The 19,658-nt window shown below is 49.0% G+C and overlaps 2 protein-coding genes across 8 annotated transcripts in view; one reads left to right on the top strand and one right to left on the bottom strand.

Moving 5' to 3' along the window:
* Positions 1-11,664, bottom strand: part of KLHL20 (kelch like family member 20) — a 37,963-nt gene extending 26,299 nt beyond the window's left edge. For both annotated transcript variants that reach the window (XM_074960957.1, XM_074960959.1), the window contains exons 1-2: positions 11,519-11,664; positions 8,143-8,208 (exon numbers count right to left, since the gene is read on the bottom strand). In XM_074960957.1, coding sequence (XP_074817058.1) covers positions 8,143-8,165 — 23 coding nt within the window. In that variant the 5' untranslated portion in view covers positions 8,166-8,208; positions 11,519-11,664. The remainder of the gene's footprint in view (positions 1-8,142; positions 8,209-11,518) is intronic.
* ANKRD45 (ankyrin repeat domain 45) overlaps positions 11,519-19,658 on the top strand; it is a 28,236-nt gene continuing 20,096 nt past the window's right edge. Inside the window, exons 1-3 of one of the 6 annotated variants that reach the window (XM_074960962.1) lie at positions 14,727-15,348; positions 15,716-15,796; positions 16,697-16,881. The gene's annotated coding sequence lies outside the window, so the exon portion shown is untranslated. Of the gene's footprint in view, positions 11,977-14,726; positions 15,349-15,715; positions 15,797-16,696; positions 16,907-19,658 lie in introns of those variants that run through there. The other 5 variants (XM_074960963.1, XM_074960960.1, XM_074960961.1 and 2 more) reach the window with 5 other exon arrangements.

Here is a 19,658-nt window from a genome sequence, read left to right as displayed (position 1 = left end):
GGGATGAGGGGTTTGGGGTGTGGGAGGGGGCTCAGGGCTGGGGCAGAGCATTGGGGTGTGGGGGTGAGGGCTGTGGCTGGGAAGGAGGGGTTCAGGGTGCGGGAGGGGGCTCTGGGCTGGGGTGCAGGAGGGGGTCAGGGATCTGGGCTGGGAGTGCAGGCTCTGGGGTGCAGAAAGGGGCTCCAGGTTTGCGGGGGGGGGGAGGTCAGGGCTGGGGAAGGGTATTGGGGCACAGGCTTACCTCCGGCGCTCCCAGTCAGCAGCGCAGCCGGGGTGCAAAGGCAGGCTTCCTGCCTGTCCTGGCACTGCAGACCGTGCTGCGCCCCAGAAGCGGCCAGCAGGTCTGGCTCCTAGGCAGAGGCGCGCAAGTGGCTCCACACGGCTCTCACCCACAGGCACCCTCCCCCAAACTACCATTGGCTGGAAACCGGCCAATGGGAATGTGGAGCCAGTGCTCAGGGTGGGGGCAATGCGGAGCCCCGTGGCCCCCTGCCTATGAGACCTGCTGCTGGCTGCTTCCGGGTAGGGACTACTAGTTTTGCTACTAGTTTTACTGGCTGGCTGCCAGGGTCCCTGGGTGCTGAGCAAGGCGACCCAGTGTCTTGCATACAGGGCCGGCTCGACATTTGTTGCTGCCCCAAGCAGCAAAAAAAAAAAAAAAAAAAAAAACAACCACCAACCAAACAAAAAAAACCTGCTGAATACGCCGCCACCAGAGAGAACAGGAACATCGGAGGGAGCTGCTGCTGAATTGCCGCCGACGGCGAGACCCGAGTCAGAAGAGTCGCTGCCGAACTGCTGCCGCAGGAAACAATGGAGTGGGGCTTCTGCTGAATTGCCGCCGGGGCTGCTGCCGGACTGTGGCCCCAAGAAGTGCCGGAGTGCCGACCCATCAGCAGCGCTGCCCCAGGCACCAGTTTGCTTAGCTGGTGCCGAGAGCCAGCCCTGCTTGCATGCCGCGACCCAGTACTGGGTTGCGACCCGAACTTTGAAAACCCACTGCTCTAGACTGAGTAAAGCTCCCTATGAAATCTTATGCTGTTGAGCTTGTTATCCAGCTCGAGCTATATTTTAAGTTAGTTGAATTTGTGTGGTGAAAAACCTTAGCCCCTTGCCTCCAGTTGGGGAGAATGAAATCTCCTCCCTTCCACTAGACCAGAGGTGGGCAAACTTCAGCCCGCCCTTGAGTTCCCGGCCGGGGAGGCTAGCTCCCGGGCCCGCCCCTGCTGTCTCCCCTCCCCCGCAGGTATGCCGCCACGCGGGCGGCACGGCTTGCGCCCGCCCACCTCCCAGGCTTTCCAATAAGCCAGTCTTGCCGTTCTGAGTGGCATGGTAAGGGGGTGGGGGTTAGATAAGGGGCGGGAGGTCCCAGGGGATGGTCAGGGGATGGGGAGCGGTTTCATAGGCGTGGGAGTCCCAGGGGGCAGTCAGGGGACAGGGAGCAGTTGGATGGGGTGGAGGGGGAACAGGGGGATTGGATAGGCTTGGGAGTCCCGGGGGGGCCTGGTGTGGGGGTGTGTGTGTGTGTGGATAGGGGGCGGGGCAGTCAGGAGACAGGGCGGCTGGTTAGGGGTGGGGGTCCCAGGAGGGGTGGTGGTCAGGGGACAAGGAGCAGGGGGGGTTGTATGGGTCAGGGGTTCTGAGGGGGGCACTCAGGAGGTGGGAAGTGGGAGGGGGCAGGTAGGGGCGGGGGGCCAGGCTGTTTGGGGAGGCACAGCCTTCTCTACCCGGCCCTCCATACAGTTTTGGAACTCCGATGTGGCCCTCGGGCCAAAAAGTTTGCCCACCCCTGCACTAGACTGAAGTCAGTTTGAAATTGAATAGCTGAAAATGTGGCTTGTTAATACGAATTCCATTCTATGCCGGTTCTTACACCATGCCCATGATTATGCTATTCTAGTACCTCCAAGGTATCTGGTATATTTCCTAAAGGAAAGAGTGTTACTAAGGGTATGTCTACACTGGAAAATTCAAAGTGCTGCCATGGGAACGCTCCCACAGCAGCGCTTTGAAGTGGGAGTGTGGTCCCATGCGAGCGCTGGGAGAGAGGTCTCCCAGCGCTCCTGGTAATCCACCTCCACGAGCGCGGCTCCCAGCACTTGGAGCCTGTCTACACTAGCACTTTAAAGCGCTCAGACTTGCTGCACTCCCCTGAGCCAGCAAGTTAGAGCGCTATAAAATGTAAGTGTAGACATACCCTTAATGATTAAAGCAAACTAAACAGATGCAAGGAAATTCAAAGTCAACACTCCCAATTCATCCATAACTTATCTCTCGATAGTGCTGGAGATAAGTGGACTTGGGAATTTTCACATTGGATCAGACCAGATGCTTGATGTTATGTACTGTGGGCTGCTGCTACTTAGAGGTACAGAAGAGTGAATTAAAAGGACCCAGCTGATGGCATCTGTCTGAACAGGATAATAATTTAACTGTATTATGTGTGTATTATGCATAAATATGTGCAGGGAATGAAATGATGACTCAGTGGCTTAGAGGTGTGAAAGACAGAAGGCAGCACTTGATTCTCACATACTAGGCTGGCTGCCTTCCCCCACACAAAGGGCTGAGAGATGCTCCTGAATACTCAGGGTTGATTAAAAGACAGAGTGGGAGACTGAAGAGGAAATGTGTATGCAAGGATCAAAGATTCACACTCAGCTATGCAAATATTCAGGGATTAGCTTCCATCAGTGCGCAGGCTGGGGAAATCAGCAAATACAATGGGATTAAGAAGTGCTGACAAGATCACTTTGTAGCATACAATGCTGAAAAGTACAAATAGGAACACACCAGCCTGCAAGTCAGCTAAATAAATGGGCTGTTTTATCTCCTCACTGTATTTGGCTACGCTGGCTCCCAGAGCTTTATTCATCGTCACAAGCATTTATTAGGCTAATGTCTACACTTGCAGAGTTTTTGCACTGTCAGTTTCACCTGTGATAGGGAACCGGTGAAAGCGCTGGTTTGTGTACTCACTTGCTTCCACAGGCATCAGGTAGTGTTTAGATTTGCAGCATTTCCATCACCGATGAGAGGGCAGCTATCCCACAGTGCAGCTCTCTCCATTTTGAGGATAGGTCTTGTGGGAATGGGGGGGGGGGGGCAGGGTGAGCTCAGGGTCCAAGTTGGGGATCCTTTGCTCTGTGGAGCAGCTATGGTCACTTGGCCAGATCAGCACTTGCAAACAAAACAGGAAAGGGAGTTTCAAAGTTCCCCGGGCTTTACAGGAGGAGGGGTGGACGTCTGTTTACCTAGCGTCAGAGCAGCAGAGCTGCTGGCCAGAGTGGTCACCATAGGCACCATGGGATATCCTCTAGAGGCTAAAAGCTGTTTACACAGGAAGAAGTGTCTCCACTTGCACTTCACTGCAAAAGGATTAGCGGTAAGAACTATACACCTCTCATGGAGGTGGTTTTCTGTTTGCAGTGAAACTTCTGAGTTTCACCGCAAGAAGTCATTGGCATGTGTAGACACTCCCGTGGGTTTTGTGGAAAAAAGGGACTTTTTGCGCTTTAAATGGCAAGTGTAGACATGCCCTTAGGCATCCATCCCTGCAGGATACAAGTAACGTCTACAAGGTTCCAAACATCTATGGCTCTGTTTCTGAGTGAAATGTACACTGACACTTCAGTAATAATTTACTTTTAAGCACCTTTTGACTCTCAGCCTCTCCCCCCCACTCACTCACACACACCCTAGGGTGGAAAGCAGCCAGCTGCTTAACAGCACTCTGCAACATTCATTAGGAAAAGAAGCGAAGATCATAGTATCCAGTTGAAGCTGCAAGGGGACTGCATTTCAGTTTGAAGAATATAAATATCAGAGTTGGAATTTGGTGTGTACACCAGGCTACCAATCCCTAGATCTGTCATGGGATTTTCAGAACACAAGGAATTTGATTTTATGTCTCAGCCAGAATAAGTTACCTCCAACAGCACAGCGCCCACGCACAACATGCTGGGACATTAGTTCAGTATCGACCGTGAATACCACCTATTAGATCTTCAACCCTATGCACTGGATCAACTAGATGTTCAGTGGAGGCTTCTGGGAGCAAAGTACTAACTCTAGTCATCAACAGTGGAAACAAAACAGCGTCCCTGCCCTTCACAAATGTTGGGGTTTAAAGGGTGTCACGGAGTCCCCGGGCGATGCTCTGGAACTGCGCCCTATGAAGCCAGTCAGGACTCGGGTGAAGTCTCCTCTCTGTGAGCAGAGTGTCTTCAGGGCAAAAAGCTCACAGAGCTTCCATCTTCCTGGGTCTGACCTCGGAGCATTCAGCATCCTCTGCCCCTCCGTGCACTTCCCACAGCGAGCCAGCCCAGGCAGGGTCCTGGGGAAGCCAGAGGGTCCTGCCCCCCAACTTCGCAGTCAGACATGACTCTTAGCCAGCTAGTAAAACAGAGGTTTATTAGATGACAGGAACATGGTCTAAAACAGAGCTTGTAGGGTCCATTTTGGGGGACAGTGAGCCAGACAACCACGTCTGCACTTCATTCCACATCCCCAGCCAGCCCAAACCGACTCATCCTCCAGCCCCTCCTCCTCTGGGCTTTGTCCCTTTCCCAGGTCACCTGATTCCTTTGTTCTCCAAGCCTTTAGCTATCACCTTGCAGGGGGGAAAAAGGCCCAGGCCATCAGTTGCCAGGAGACAGAGTGTCGGCCATTTATATACACTGGCCCTTTGCTCTGCAACAATTACACTCCCTTATCCCACCACCTAGAGGCTTAAGAAATGCCTAGGGGAAACTGAGGCACCCCTACAGCATTCAGAGAAAACATTAAGAACAGTCCCACTTCGTCACAGAGGGACATTGTCAGTTTACAGTTATGTGTTGTGAACAAGCACTTTTCAAAAACCTGATACTAATACCCTAGATTATTAAAAATTAAATAATTGTAATAATCCAGTTTATCTGTCACTATTTACACCGCTTACTATGACAATTCTCTTATCTTAGTTAATTAAAATCAATTAAGTCAGTTTCACTACTATGAGATTATCTATACGCAGAAAGAAAAAAGCCAATGAGGCTCTGCAGCCTGAGTCTTTTAATAAGGTTTCTATGTCTTCTGCAGCTAATTTTACTCAGATGAGATCCCAGTCCATGCAGGTGGCTGACTTCCCCAGTGAGAAGCAACAGCCTTCCCCAAACTACAATTTAATCTTTAATTAACTTCATCTCATTCCTCCAGTGTAATCACTGCAGTGAAAACCCATACCTGCGATTCTTTCTTTGCTCAAGGATGACAGTTTTAACCGGTTCCCTCTAAAGCAGAGACGGGGAAACATTTTGGCCTGAGGGCCGCATCGGGTTTCTGAAATTGTATGGAGGGTTAGGGGAGGCTGTGCCTCCCTAAATAGCCAGGCATGGGCCGGCCCCCCCCCCCCATATCTGACTCCCCCTGCTTCTCGCCCCCTGATGGCCCCCCCAGGAGTCCTGCCCCATCCGACCCCCCCTGTTCCCTGACAGCCCCCCGGGGACCCCACCCCATCCACCCCCCCAGCTCTCGGTCCCCTGACTGCCACCAGAACCCCGGCCCCTAACTCACCCATCCAACCCCTCCTCTCCTTCTTGACTGCCACCCCTGCCCCCATTCAACCCCCCCGTTCCCCGCCCTCTGACCGCCCTGACCCCTATCCACACTCCCGGCCCCTGACCACCCCCCAAACTCCCCTGCCCTCTATCCAACCTGCCCCCTTACCACACTGCCTGGAGCACCAGTGGCTGGCAGCGCGGCTGCACCAGGACAGGCAGCCGCACACACAGAGCACTGGGTCAGGCTGGGCTCTGCAGCCCCGCCGCTCAGAGCATTGCACCAGTGGCGCAGTGAGGTGAGGCTGCGGGGGAGAGGGAATAGCAGGGGAGGGGCTGGGGCCTAGCCTCCTGGGCCAGGAGCTCAGGGCCGGGCAGGACGGTCCCGTGGGCCGCAGTTTGCCCACCTCTGCTCTAAAGGCTGGATACTTTCTATACAGGCCTACCAAAATCATCTGTCCAAGTAATGACACAGCCCAACGCCACTTTGCTTGTGAGCTCTTACAAGACCATCACACAAGGTGCTACTATGTCTGCAGGACATTGATTAAGTATAGAAGTAAATGCTTCCCCAATAGATTGATTTCATAGCAAGATTTGTTTGAAATACATTTTGGAAGCAAATAAGCAATAGGATAACAAACAAAACAGGAACCTAATGGCCCACACAGAGCTCCCTGAGATATGCAAAAGATCAGGAGGCCCCTGTCTCCAAAAGATCCATGCCACTGTCAGCTTCTGGTTGGACTACAGCAATACAATATACTTGGACATGAAGCTATCAGGTCTTAGGAAACTCCAGTTAGTACACAGCACAACACCTCAACAACACAAGTTAGCATTAGCACATAACAACTGTTGTCTGTTCTCTCTACTAGCTTCCTATAGAACACTGAGTCAAACTCAAGATCTCTGTCCTTCTCTTCAAGGTGCAAGAGGTCTGGACCCGGTATATCTAAAAAAATTTGCCTAATGTTCCAGGATTAGGACCGTGATAGACAATTCTGCTGCTCAGGCACAGTGGAGCTGTCCATTGCCAGGGTAAACTTGTCTGTGTAGGAGACGGAGCTAAGGCTGAGAAATGAACTTCCACAGAATCTAAAAACAACTTCAAACCTCAACACTTCCCATTCCTTGTCACACAGCACAGCAGCCAAAATAAATGCAGAATCAATTAAAAAACCTCACATATTTTTTCCCCTTGCACAAAAAAAAAGGGAGGGGGGGAAGAGAACCACACATAGCAAATGCTTATCACACTGCTTTATACACTTAGAGAAAGCATTCAGGTACTACAGTGTTGAGGGCAGTACAAGAACCTGAATAGAACAGATGTGTCCTTATGGTTGCTAATAACTGTTTAAACAGCCCCCACTGCAGAAGATAGAAATATCTGGTAGGTTATTCAGTCCATCCTCTGAGGAAAAAAAACCTCACAGCAGAAAGCCAACTGTGTCCCCTCATAGCCTAAATCAGTCTCCTTGTCTCAGCAAAATGATACATTGCTACAATGACACTTGTGTCACGTCCCAGGATGTATTTATTAGCTTAACTGAACCAGTAGCCTAGATAATCTTTTTCTGGTTGTTGAGGGGTTCATTTAACTCAATAACGGTTTGTAGGATGACATTACTGAGCTATTACACAATGCAATTCCTACCACCCTGTTACACAACCAAGTTTAGGTTAGTACTCGTTTCTGCAAACGCAGTAATTAATATCCCTCTACAAAGTGGCTTATGCTAAAATCCCACCTCTTTTCCTACTGTAATGTTTATGTGATTATCAGCATGCATCTAATAAGTTTTCCCCACTTCCAACAGATATTTTGACCTAATGGACACAACCAGCATATCAGGCTAGGTGACATTCATGAGTGTTGGCTGTCCAATACCTTTGAAAAGTGATTCTCAACCATGCAAACACAGATAGGCTTTTTGTAGGCAGTCTGTTTAAAGATACAGAAACATATCTGCTATAAAGCATAACTATGGCACACTCAGTATTAAAATAATCAAAATGGGCAGATATAATTCATGTCAAACAGGCTGGTCAATGTCTCTTTTTAACAAACACAATTCTTCTTTCCTTTGCAGGACAGAGTATGTTTCTGACATAGCTGATGTCAGCATTACACAAGAAGAGATTGCAGATGTGTCCACAGCCCATTACAGTAGATGCAATTAGTATCCACAAATAAGAGACAAATCCCCTCAGCCTGTAGAGAACTGGAGTCTACAGTAAAGGTCACACTAATGCACATCAGGAGCACGATTAGGTTTAAGAAATACTGCTAGATGGTTCATGAGGAAATATTGGTATAATCACACCATAAAATACGTGGTCCAAAGTACATTTTTTCAGCAACATAGTGAACTATTCTAAAATGGATGATTATGACAACACATCCTCTATACTTTCCTTTCTCAAACAGCATATTCATGTTAACAGATGTTTAGTTTTGCCCATTAAAATAAATATTCTTAGTTCTAGAATACACACCTCAAATAAACATGTTATGGGCTAGCTACTTACAAAATCAACTCAATACCAATTGTCAGATTTTGATCAGAGAAGAATCATTTCTTGTTCTGCACCTTACCTGCGCATTGGCTTTCCGTCCATGCACCGTGAAGAGAAGCCTGCACCTTACACTTCAAGACCTGACCTAAGGAAAAAGAAAGAATGACAAAAGTGAAAGTATGTCCTATTTTAGCTCCTCACCATGATACAAAGAATAACTAACCATACCCAAATAGTATGACTTCAAGCCCTTATCCAGCTTCAAAATTTACAATCTTGCTAAGCAATGGTTGGGTTGCAGAGAATAAGACAGAAGAAAAGTTAAGCACCTTACAAATAATGAGTTTAATACATTTAGCACAGTGATGGTGTAGGCAAATGTGACATCCATCATGCACTTGTAAACTGCATACTACACTGGACACTCTAAACAATTTTATCAAGGAAGGAAAGGTTATCTAGGACACCAGGGGGTGGGGAATGGGATGTCTCTCTCTACACTTCCAAAAAAGTGCCAGGAGATATTTATACTTCACACACTTACGAGAAAAAGATGGCACTCATTAAACAGTACAGCACTGACGTATATGATCAGGTTTAGGTCTGGACAACTGTATGTCCCAGAGGTAAGAGGAATGCTAACAAATCCATATATCCACAGAATAAATAGATGAAGTTGCATGATACTGTAACTCACTTTCACTTCTATTAAATGTATATTTACTTTTTCATAGAAGCAATAGTTACATACTTTGTACTCGTCAGACTTCCAATTCTAATGCTGAATACAGCCTCTTTTTACAGGAACACTTGTCAACTAGATTATTTTTAAAAATGACTGTTATAAAGAAACTCTGGTTTCTGATACAGCATCCTTTAAACGACATGTGAAACTTCTTTTTATTACTCCCCCCCACCCCCGTTCCCCTTTTAATAATCATTAAGGTCTTTTCAGCAAGCAAGAAGCTGACTGATAGGGGAGACCATAACACTGACTAAGAAAAAGCACACTCAAATATGCAAATGAAAAAAAAATCTATTAAAATGCTCTCTAACTTTTCAATCTTAGTAGGTAAAAAATCTATAGTAGGTACAAAAAAGAAGTGCAATGTTCATGTTTCTTTTAAAATAGGAACATCAAGCCAATATATAAACTAAACTTTACGGAAACACTAAATACTCCCTTCTGTATTGTGGTGTTTCATAATAGCCTTTAACATTTGAACTCAAGAAACGAGAGCAGTATAACAATACTTTCTAATTCTATATCACCTATCTAAGAATCAAACAAAAACAATTTAAGATGCACAACACTGCCAGGAGACTGGAAAGCAGTAAATTATACCACCTACAAGAGCAGATATCCTCAGCATATGAAAAAAGCTTCAGAAGGATGGTCTTGTAGTTAAGGCACCAGACAGGAACTCAGGAGATCTGGACTCAATTCTCTGCTCTGTCACAGATTTCCTTTATGACCAATCTCTGTGCTTCAGCTTTTTATTGTAAAATGGGCATAATAATAATAATTCCCTAACTCCTGTATATATTAAAGGTTTAGCTTTACATATCGTTTTTGCAGCCTAATTTATAAAAATCTTATATGGTAAGATCAAGAAACAATCATATGTATAGTCCATCAACATGATATATTATGAACGCATAGCGAAAATTTAATATTTTGCCCTAGTGAGGTTGTTGATTAATCAAGATGATGTTTAGATTTGCTATTTTTAGTTTTGCAGGCTTCTCAAATTATCAGTACCTATTTATTATTTGCTAATAAATGTGACTAATAAATCATTTGGAACCTATTCCTGAGGGGTGTAGAGCGCACATAACTCCGATGCCACGCATGAAACACTTTTCACATGCAGGAAGGGACTTCAGGGAATTATAAAGATCATTCCACTACAAGGTTAACAGTATCGGATGTCACGAATCACCTGTATACATTTAGATAAATAGGCATGTCCACAACTGACCCTTTTACAGGAATGTGAATAGAAGATGTTCACAGCATGCCGCAGGCATTTTGTAAAGGGACTAAGGCTAGGTTCTTCACAGTCCTTTTGTGTTTTTGTCAGAATTAATCTCCTCAAAATATATAAAAAAGAAATTTCTGTACAATTTTGCTACAATGTCCCTGATTTAATGTCCTCACTGGGATAGTAACACGAGGTAATACTTTGTCCCATTTGTTGTTTCATTCAATTAATAGTGTTCTTTACTCTCCCATAATGGCCCCAGCTCCAGGATATACACAGATATAGCTATATAGCAGAAATATGTTGCTGTTTTCATGGATAAGCATAGCTGGTTTTCTATCACCTCCTGATATGAGGCCTTCCTTTTGCATCATGTCATGCATAAGACGCGACATGAAACGAAAAGAAGTCGGCAAGAGAACTAGCAAATAATGTTGCTGAAATATAGAAAAGCAACTTAAACAACATTATTCCCTGTATCCCCCAGCCTCCAAAAAAATACTGGATCAGGCCCCTAGGTGCATCATCACTCCTCATACCATATCAATAAGAAGGTTTAAAACTCTATGCCTCTGTTTCCCCATCTGTAACACTGGGGGAGGGGAGGGAATTTCAAAGGCACAAACAGCAGTTAAGAACTTAAATGTATTGACTTCCAATATGAATGGGCCCCCTAACTGACATCTGTGCCTCTGAGACTCTCCCCCAAATAAGGTATTCATCTCACCGTGATGCCGGACAATTTGTTCACATTTGCAAGGCAGTATGGTGAGCCCAGGATGGGAGGGGCACTCAGATACCATCAGTACCCTAGAGACACAGAAAAGGCTCCAGCGTGACCCACTGTCTATTCCCAACCAGTTGGGGGGGGGGGGCGGCGGGCAAACGGATGCATTGGGAATTTTAAGGTATTACAGTAGAAAATGGAAAGCCCCTCCCCTCCCCCCAACCCCGATCCTGCTCCCCAGCTCCTCTCAGAGGCCCGACCCTGCACCCCAGGTCCCCTGCTCCTCCCCCCATCTCCTTCCCCCGGCCCCGACTCTGCACCTCAAGTCCCCTGCTCCTCCTTCCCCCAGCCCCGAGCCTGCACCCCGCTCCTCCTCCCGCCAGCCTGCACCGCGCTCCGCCCCTGCTCCTCCTTCCCCCAGCCCCGACCCTGCACCCCAGGTCCCCTGCTCCTCCCCCAGCCCCGCACCCCTGGAACCCCTCCCCCATCATCGCCCTACTCTCCCCGCTACTACTCCCCACAGCCCCGACCCTGCACCTCCCCCATCATCCCCCTGCACCCCGCCCCCCCAAGTCCCAGCCCCCCGGCCCGGGCCCCCAGCTCCCCGCCATCCCTTGCGGAGGCCTGACCCCTCGCTCGAACAGGGGAGGGGAGTCTGCCCCTGAAGGAGCTGCCGCTGCCGCCGCCGCCTGGGAGACTGTAGCCGGCGGAGGAGGGACCCGGACCCCCGCCCTGTCACTCACGGGCGCGGAGTCTGTGCCTGCCGTTACTGGGGCTGCGGCTGGTGCTGCGGATCCCGGAACAGCGAGTAACCAGCCCCTTCAGCCCGTCGGCTCAGCCAAGAGGACTCGGTCCGTTCTCCCAGCCTTCCCCCCGGAACCGCAGCCGCAGACATCACCGTTCCGGCCTCAAACCGGCCCGCCCGCTTTCCTCCCCCGGGGATGGGGGCTCAGGGGGCCCAATGGCGGGACGAGGGTGAAGGTGAACGCCTGACCGTCATGGCAGCAGACTGCGCTGGTATCGCCCTGAGTTGTCACGGCTGAGTCCCCACATGTAAAGCCCCTTGGCAGTGGGTCACCGCCAGCTAAGGTGGCCGCCAGTCCCTTATTACAAGGATGTCCTTTATTTTTTCATCTCTGAACAAGATCGGGAGTTTTTGAGTGCTGCAAAAAGCAGCAAGAAATACCCCATGCGAATGTAGGTGAGTACTGCTTATTATTGATGATGATTGATTAATAATAATGATGATGATGATAATAATGTCGGGAGGAGGAGTGGGGCAGGAGTGCTAAGAAAACAGTCCCTTATTTTTTGAAATGTTGGCAACCCTACTGTCAAGTGTTGCTGTGTCACGGCAAGGGTCACCACCAAGTGTCATGGCAAAGTGTCATGGTAGCAGGTCACCGCTAAGTGCCACTGTGTCATGGCAAAGCATCATGGCAGCAGCTACCACCAAGTGGCGTGGTAACGGATCACTGCCAAGAGTCACTGTGTCATGGCAACTGTCCACCGCTAAGTGTCATGGTAACAGGTCACTGTCAAGAGTCACTGTGTCATGGCAAGCATCATGGCAACAGTTACCACCAAGTGGAATGGTAATGGGTCACTGTCACATGTCACTGTGTCATGGCAATGGGTCACCACCAAGTATCATAGTGTCCTGGAGAAGCATTCACCTCACAGCAATGCATCCCTCCATCATGGCAGTGTGTCATGGAGAAATGTCACACTAAGGGGTCATAATGCCATAACAGAGCATCACCAGGCCACAGGAAAGCATCATAGCAAAGTGGCACCACATCACAGTGAAGTCACGATAAAGAGTCACAACGAACTGTTGTGGAGAAACATCCCAATGAAGCATCACCATGTTGGGGTAAAGCATAGCCATATCACAGTAAGTGCCACCAAACCACAGTGCAAAAATGTCACCAAATGTGGCTTAATGACTCAGCACTCCTGATGACAAGAATTCAGAATAATAAAATGCAGGGTCACACATTTTTTTAAACATTCCAAATTTGTAGGTGTGTTCAGGATACATTAGGATCCATAATTAAGGAGCTTGGCACATTTTCACTTATTTAAAGTGGGATGACCCTGGAAATTTTGGGGACAGGTGGAATTTCTTCTTGTTTGCTAGGTAGGGATTATTATCCCATTCTACAGATGAGGAAATGGAGGCATGGACAATTTACATGACTGGCCCATGATCACACAGTGAGTTAGTGACAGAGCCAGGTACGGAACTCAGGGATTAGTCCAACATTCCAGCACAATCCAGCAGCCTAAGTAAACCTGAACTAATAATATTTTACATTTCTGGAGCACCATTCCTCCCAAAGAATGTTAAAGTACCCTACAAATTGCAACCTCTGCAACAAGTGTGTTCTCTTTTTTATTCTTTGCCTATCAGAATAACTTAAGATGCTCAGAATGACTCAAGACAATTCCCATCTCCACACCAAGCAATAACACTGGTGAGAGAATAGCAGATTTGTGTTGGGTCAAAAATGAAAGACGAGCAGTTGCAAGGCCTCATCTCAGGGTATTCAATTGGACTCTGATTCTACAAAGACTTATGCCCCTTCTTAAGCATGACAACCCATTTCAAAACAAATGTGGGGAGATCATTCAGCCCTTATCAGCTCAATGACTGATTATCAAATATTATATCAGTTTCACTAGGCTCTGGGAATTCAATGTGCATTGATGTGAATAAACAGAAGTATTTCCTGGTGATTAGAGCAGGAAACTGGGAGTCAGGATTCCTGGATTCTGTTCCTGGTTCAGAGCCCCGACTTGCTGTATGGTTGTGGGCAAGTCATTAAATTGCTTTGTGCCTTGGTTTCCCCAGCCTGTAAAATGGAGATAGTATAACATCTATCTCACAGGAAAGACTGTCACCTTATTATTGTCAGGATTATATAGCTTTTCACAAGGAGTCCTGCAATTACAGCTGCCTATGGGTCCTGAATTCACTTTTGGGATCTGTGAAACATTATTCCTTTGAATCTCCAGGTGCTAAGGTAGAATTACAATCTTATGACTCATCCCCAGCGTAGCAATTTTGTCTTGAAAGTGGGATGGTTGTGAGGTTTAATCAATGATTGCATAGTGCTTTGTGATCCCTTGATGAGGCAACCGAAGAATGCAAAGTGCTATCTTGTTAGAATTGCATCACAAACTCAGCATCTCCTTAATTTGTTATGTAACCCTTCTGCCAGGCCAAGTTGATAGCAGCAAGGGCCGGGTTCAGTACACAGGGGTTCCCTCTCATCAAAGCAAATACAAAACTGGCTCGAGCCCCCACCCAGTGACCTGGGAAAATCTTACACACCCCCTGGGCGCCTCGAAGAGGCAATACTTCCCCTCTCGCAAGCACGGAGTCTCGGTGTAGTAGAGAATCTTTAATTACATGAGGTAAACGACATCAGCATTAAATTGGGAAAACACCACAACTAGTGTTCATTAACCAAACCATGAGCAAAGACCCACCCCAGAAAATTGGGCCACATCCTTTCCCTCGGGTTCTTGAGTCCCAGAACCCCAAATGTCTCTTGAGTCCAGCAATCCTCAAATCACCCAAAATCCAAAAAGTCCAGCCCCAGAGTTCAAAAGTTCATCTGCAGAGTGTTACTCCCCAGTCTGGCTAAAATGTGCCTGTGTGTGGGGGAAAGAGGTAAGGGGTACCTTACGTGTCCTGAAGCTGACTGCCCCACAGGGCTCTGCTCTGCTACGCTGTCTCACGAACGGCTCCGCTCCACCACGACCGGCTCCACTCTGCACAGCTCGCCGTCTCACGAACAGCTCGGCTCAGCTCGCCGTCTCACGAACACACCGCTGTCTCACGAACGGCTCCGCTCCACCACGACCGGCTCCCTCTGCACAGCTCGCCGTCTCACGAACAGCTCTGCTCAGCTCGCCGTCTCACGAACGGCTCCGCTCCACCACGACCGGCTCCGCTCGGCACAGCTCGCCATCTCACGAACAGCTCGGCTCAGCTCGCCGTCTCACGATCACACCGCTGTCTCACGAACGGCTCCACTCTGCACAGCTCGCCGTCCCACGAACAGCTCTGCTCAGCTCGCCGTCTCGCGAACACACCGCTGTCTCACGAACGGCTCCACTCTGCACAGCTCGCCGTCCCACGAACAGCTCTGCTCAGCTCGCCGTCTCGCGAACGGCTCCGCTCTGCACAGCTCGCCGTCTCACGAACAGCACCACTGCACTCTAGATCTTCCGGCTCCCCACTACTTGACACAGTGCTCAGTGATTTCAGCTCTTAGTGATTTCAGCTCTCAGTGATTTCAGCTCATAGTAGTGGGGGGCCTTAGTGCTGGTGCACCATAAGGCCAAAGTGAATGCAGCACAGTACCTGTAGCAAGACTCTTAATAGACCCAAAATTAGCTCTGACATTCCACAGTGGAGAGAGACAGAGGTGCAATTGGTGCGTCAGGCCCTCACAAAGGGGCCCACACCACCAGGTACTAATACCTGTCTCAAGTCTCTCTCCCTTCACAGAGTTTTGGAACCCATGTCCCTTGCCTAGCGAGTGCTACTCAGTTGATGGTGAGTCCCTCCATCATAACAAAAGGCCAAGTACAGTTCCAAGCACAGTTCCCATAATCAGGGTAATAACAATTTACTCTTCCCGCCCCAATAACAGAGACACTGGGGATCCCACAACAGCCAAAGTGACCATTTGGGCAGTTATGGCCTCATTCTAGGCGGGGTGGGTGTGCCTATGCAAATTGAGATCAGCCCCTGAAGTTCTTTTCCACTACTTGCCACACCTCACCACCAGATGTCAGGGTGGAGCCCATCCTGACTCTGCTTACAGTTAAATAAATGGAGTGGATTCAACTCCCTTCCTTTTTGATGAGTTACACTCACTTGGGGAGGTTTGATTGTGAAGTTTATATATCACTCTGCCTAGGGTGAGTTCTGCTCCACCACAGAAGTTGCTCCGGAAGCCCGCAGTCTGCAGATGCTGCACCATCCTGAGGAAACTGGTGTGGTGTGTGCCTTTTTTTGTGATCAGCCAACGCTACTCCCGTCTCCTCCTCCTCCTCATTGCTTTTAGCATGTCTTGCATATCAAGTGGGCAGTGGGAGGGAGCAGTCTGTGTGCTGTAGGGATTGTGATTGCACCCAGACACTGTGGGAATGGGCAGAAGGAGAGAAGCTTCATGTGTCTTACAACCCTCTTGCTCACCTGGGTCCTGATCCAAAGTCCACTAAAGTCAACTTCATTTCAATTCAAGGAGACTTTATTGGCATGAAAAGCTATGCAAATAGTGTCAAAGTGTTTAAAAAAAAAAAAGACAGACCCCCCTCAGGTATCTATTATGGCAGGTACAACCCACCCACGAATGGGGCCACACTGAGTTTGGGGCTGAATCCCTTGCATCCATTGCTCATTACTGTCCATTCCCAATCAGGTGGCAGGTTGCTATGTGGTGTGCTGCCATTCCTTTTCTTGGGACAAGGTGTGTGAAGTAGTATCTTTTATTGGACCAACTTCTGTTCTCTGGTTGAGAACAGAAGTTGGTCCAATAAAAGATATTACCTCACCCACCTTGTCTCTCCAATATCTTGGGGCTGACTCAGCTACAACAACACTGCATATCCCTTTTCTTGTTCTTGGGTCAGGCACAGTAGCAAGACTCCCATTCACTTGCAGTCAGGCCCCTGCTTAGTAGCTATGCACAGTCTAGTGCAAAATCTTGTGTGACTCCCAGAGACATCACTGACCTGAGAGGAATTTTAAAGACAGCTCACTGACATGATACCAAGGGTTTGGAAATGGCTTTTAAATCCCTTCCCTAAAAATTAGTGTCAGGAGATGCAGGCTGGCATCATAAGGCTTTGATGATTCCTCCAGCCATATTCACCAGTGATTTCCCTCTAACTTCCAGCCTCAGTGGCATTGTGCACCCTGGAACCCTTGGCAGCGGGCTGGGCAGAGCCATTCCGTGATGTCAACCTTCCCTGGAATCCGGAGGAGAGTGAAGGTGGCACACAGAGAACTGTTGCTATGGCAACAGCAGAAGCTGTCTGCATCGGTGGGGCCAGGCAGGGCCGGGAATAGCTTTCTTGGGAGGTGAGGACATTCCCGCTGTGCGCAGGTTTGTGTGAGCCCTAGAGGGGCAATGGGGCCCTAATTGTGTCTTGTTCAGTGTGGTCATTTAGGGCGTGATCCTGAGAATCTGCACTAGGGAGCTGTGGGACGTGCCAAGTGTGCTGCTTGTTGTCCCACAGCAGCCTGGGTCCAGTCGGGAGCCACTGAGAAGCATTTGAGCAGAGAACAATGAAGTTGCATGCACAAATCCAGTGTAGCAGGCCCCCATCTTGTGAGCTTCAATGCCACTGTGCAGGGGGCTTCCCCTTCGCAGCTGGCCCTTTGTCCTATGTTTTTCAACACAGTTACCCTGAAAACTGTGTGAGCATAGTACCTGCAGTACCCACTGGGATCAGTGAGTCTGGGACACTCAGCACCAGTCAGGATCAGGTCCTTCTATGACAAATCCTCCTCTAACATGGCTTTTCTTCTTCAATGTTTGTGCAAATGGCATTTTTCCATGGGCTGGAGAGAGAAGTAGCCTCACAGTAAGAATGTATTTGCCCTCTCATGAGAAAACAGAAACAAAATGGTTGCTGTCACCTTAAGTGACTACAGCTGGGCCTGATGCAATTTCCAGGTGTGGTCCCTTCCTCTTGTGCAGTCCCACTGACTTCACTGGGACGCCACATAATCCTCTGTCCTGAATTAACTGAGTTAGACCCGGATCCTGGGAAAATACATGCAAACTGTGCCTAGAAAGTCCCTCTCTTGTGGAGCACATAGATATTAAAGTCCCCGGTGTTTTTGTTCCTTAATCTCTAAGTGTTTGTGTATTTTAAATCTGTGGATAAGTGCTTTTGTGACAAAATGAAAATAAACAATGGCTGTATAGATATAGATAGATAGATATTACAGCTGTCAAACGATTAAAAAATAATTGCAATTAATCACGAGAAAAATAGTTGAAATTAATCACAATTTTAATCACACTTAATAATAGAATACCAATTTAAATATATTATAAATATTTTTGGATGTTTTTCTACATTTTTAAATATTGATTTCAGTTACAACCTAGAATACAAAGTGTACAGTGCTCATTTTATATTATTTTATTACAAATATTCACCATATAAAAAAGATAAAAGAAAGTATTTTTCAATTCACTTCATACAAGTATTGTAGTGCAATCTCTTTATCGTGAAAATGCAGCTTACAAATGTAGATTTTTTTTTACATAACTGCACTTAAAAACAAAAGAATGTAAAACTTTAGAGCCTACAAGTCCACTCAGTGCTACTTCTTGTTCAGCCAATTGGTAAGACAAACAAGTTTCTTTACATTTGCAGGGGATAATGCTGCCTGCTTCTTATTTACAATGTCACCTGAAAGTGAGAACAGGTGTTCGCATGGCACTGTTGTAGCCAGCATTGCAAGGTATTTCCGTGCCAGATATGCTAAACATTTGTATGCCCAGGGCCGGTGCAACCATTAGGCGAACTCGGCGATCGCCTAGGGCGCCAAGATTTGGGGGCACCAAAAAGCGGTGCCCCAAATTTTTTTTTACATTTTAACTTGTCTTCTCTCCGACGAGCACGGGTGCTGCCTGGCTGCCGCGCAGCGCACGGAGCCGGGGGACGGACTGGCGGCGTGGGGCCTGGCCTGGGCGCAGCTTTCACTGCGGCGGGCGGGGCAGCACCGCGGGCAGTAGCAGATTTACCATGGCGCCAGCTATGGTGCCGGGCCCACGCTCCGAAGGGGTCCCAGCGGCCACTCTTCTCCGTCCCCCGCTCTCCCCTGCGGGGGCAGAAGCTTGGTACTGTGGCTCCTGGGGCTCAGTCCTGCTCCAACAGGGCAGGCTGTGCTGGCAGCCAAGCTCCCCCCTCCCCCGCCTCTTCCAGCTGTCTGGGTTCCCGCCTCCCCCTCTCACTCCCTCTCCCTCCCTGCCACCAATCAGCTGTTGCCCTCCAGAGGGAGAGGGAGGAAGCGGAGAAGAGGCAGGAGCAGGGCCTTGGGGAAAGGGGTGGAATCGGGACATATCCCCTCCAGCCCCTGCCATCAGCCGCTCAGGGCAGGGGGCTGGGAGCATCCCCATGACCCTAGCCCACACCCCCAGCCCTCTGCCCTGACTCCTCCACCCCCCAGGCCTCTGCCCTGATTCCTGCACCCCCCTCATACCTCCCCAGCCCTCAGCCCTGACCCCTGCATCCCCCCACATGACCCAGCCCTGACTCCTGCACCCCCCTCACACACACCCAGCCCTGACTCCTGCATCTCCTTTGCACCCTCCCAGCCCTCTTCCCTGACTCCTGTACCCCCCTCACACACCCCCAGCCCTCTGCCCTGACTCCTGCACCCTCCCAGAACCCCATCCCTGACTCCTGCACCCCTGACAAATACCCAGCTGCCCCACACCCCATGCCCTGACTCCTGAACCCCCTCACACACACCCAGCCCCCAGTCCTGACTCCTGCACCCCCACATATATCCAGCCCCCCCACCTCATGCCCTGACTCCTGCACATCCCCACCCCCATCCTGAGCACCAAACAGGAGCTCCTGCACACCCCCCTGCACATATCCACCTGCACCCCTCGCACCGAATGGGAGCTGCCCCAGGTAAGCGCTCCACACCCAAACGTCCTGCCCCAACCCTGAGCCCCCCTCCCTCATTCTAGCTCCTGGCCAGACCTTGCACCCCAACCCCCAGCCTGCTCCTGCACCCTAACTCCCTCCCAGACCCTGCACCCCCACTCTCAGCTCCGTGCAGAGAGAGACGAAGAGAATGGGCTAGAACCGGGGAGAAGGTAGGTACCT

The sequence above is a fragment of the Natator depressus genome, chromosome 8 (assembly GCF_965152275.1).
Source record: "Natator depressus isolate rNatDep1 chromosome 8, rNatDep2.hap1, whole genome shotgun sequence".
NCBI classification, from domain to species: Eukaryota; Metazoa; Chordata; order Testudines; family Cheloniidae; genus Natator; species Natator depressus.
The sequence above is the reverse complement of the archived record's forward strand: the minus strand, read 5'-3'. Positions and strand labels throughout refer to the sequence as shown.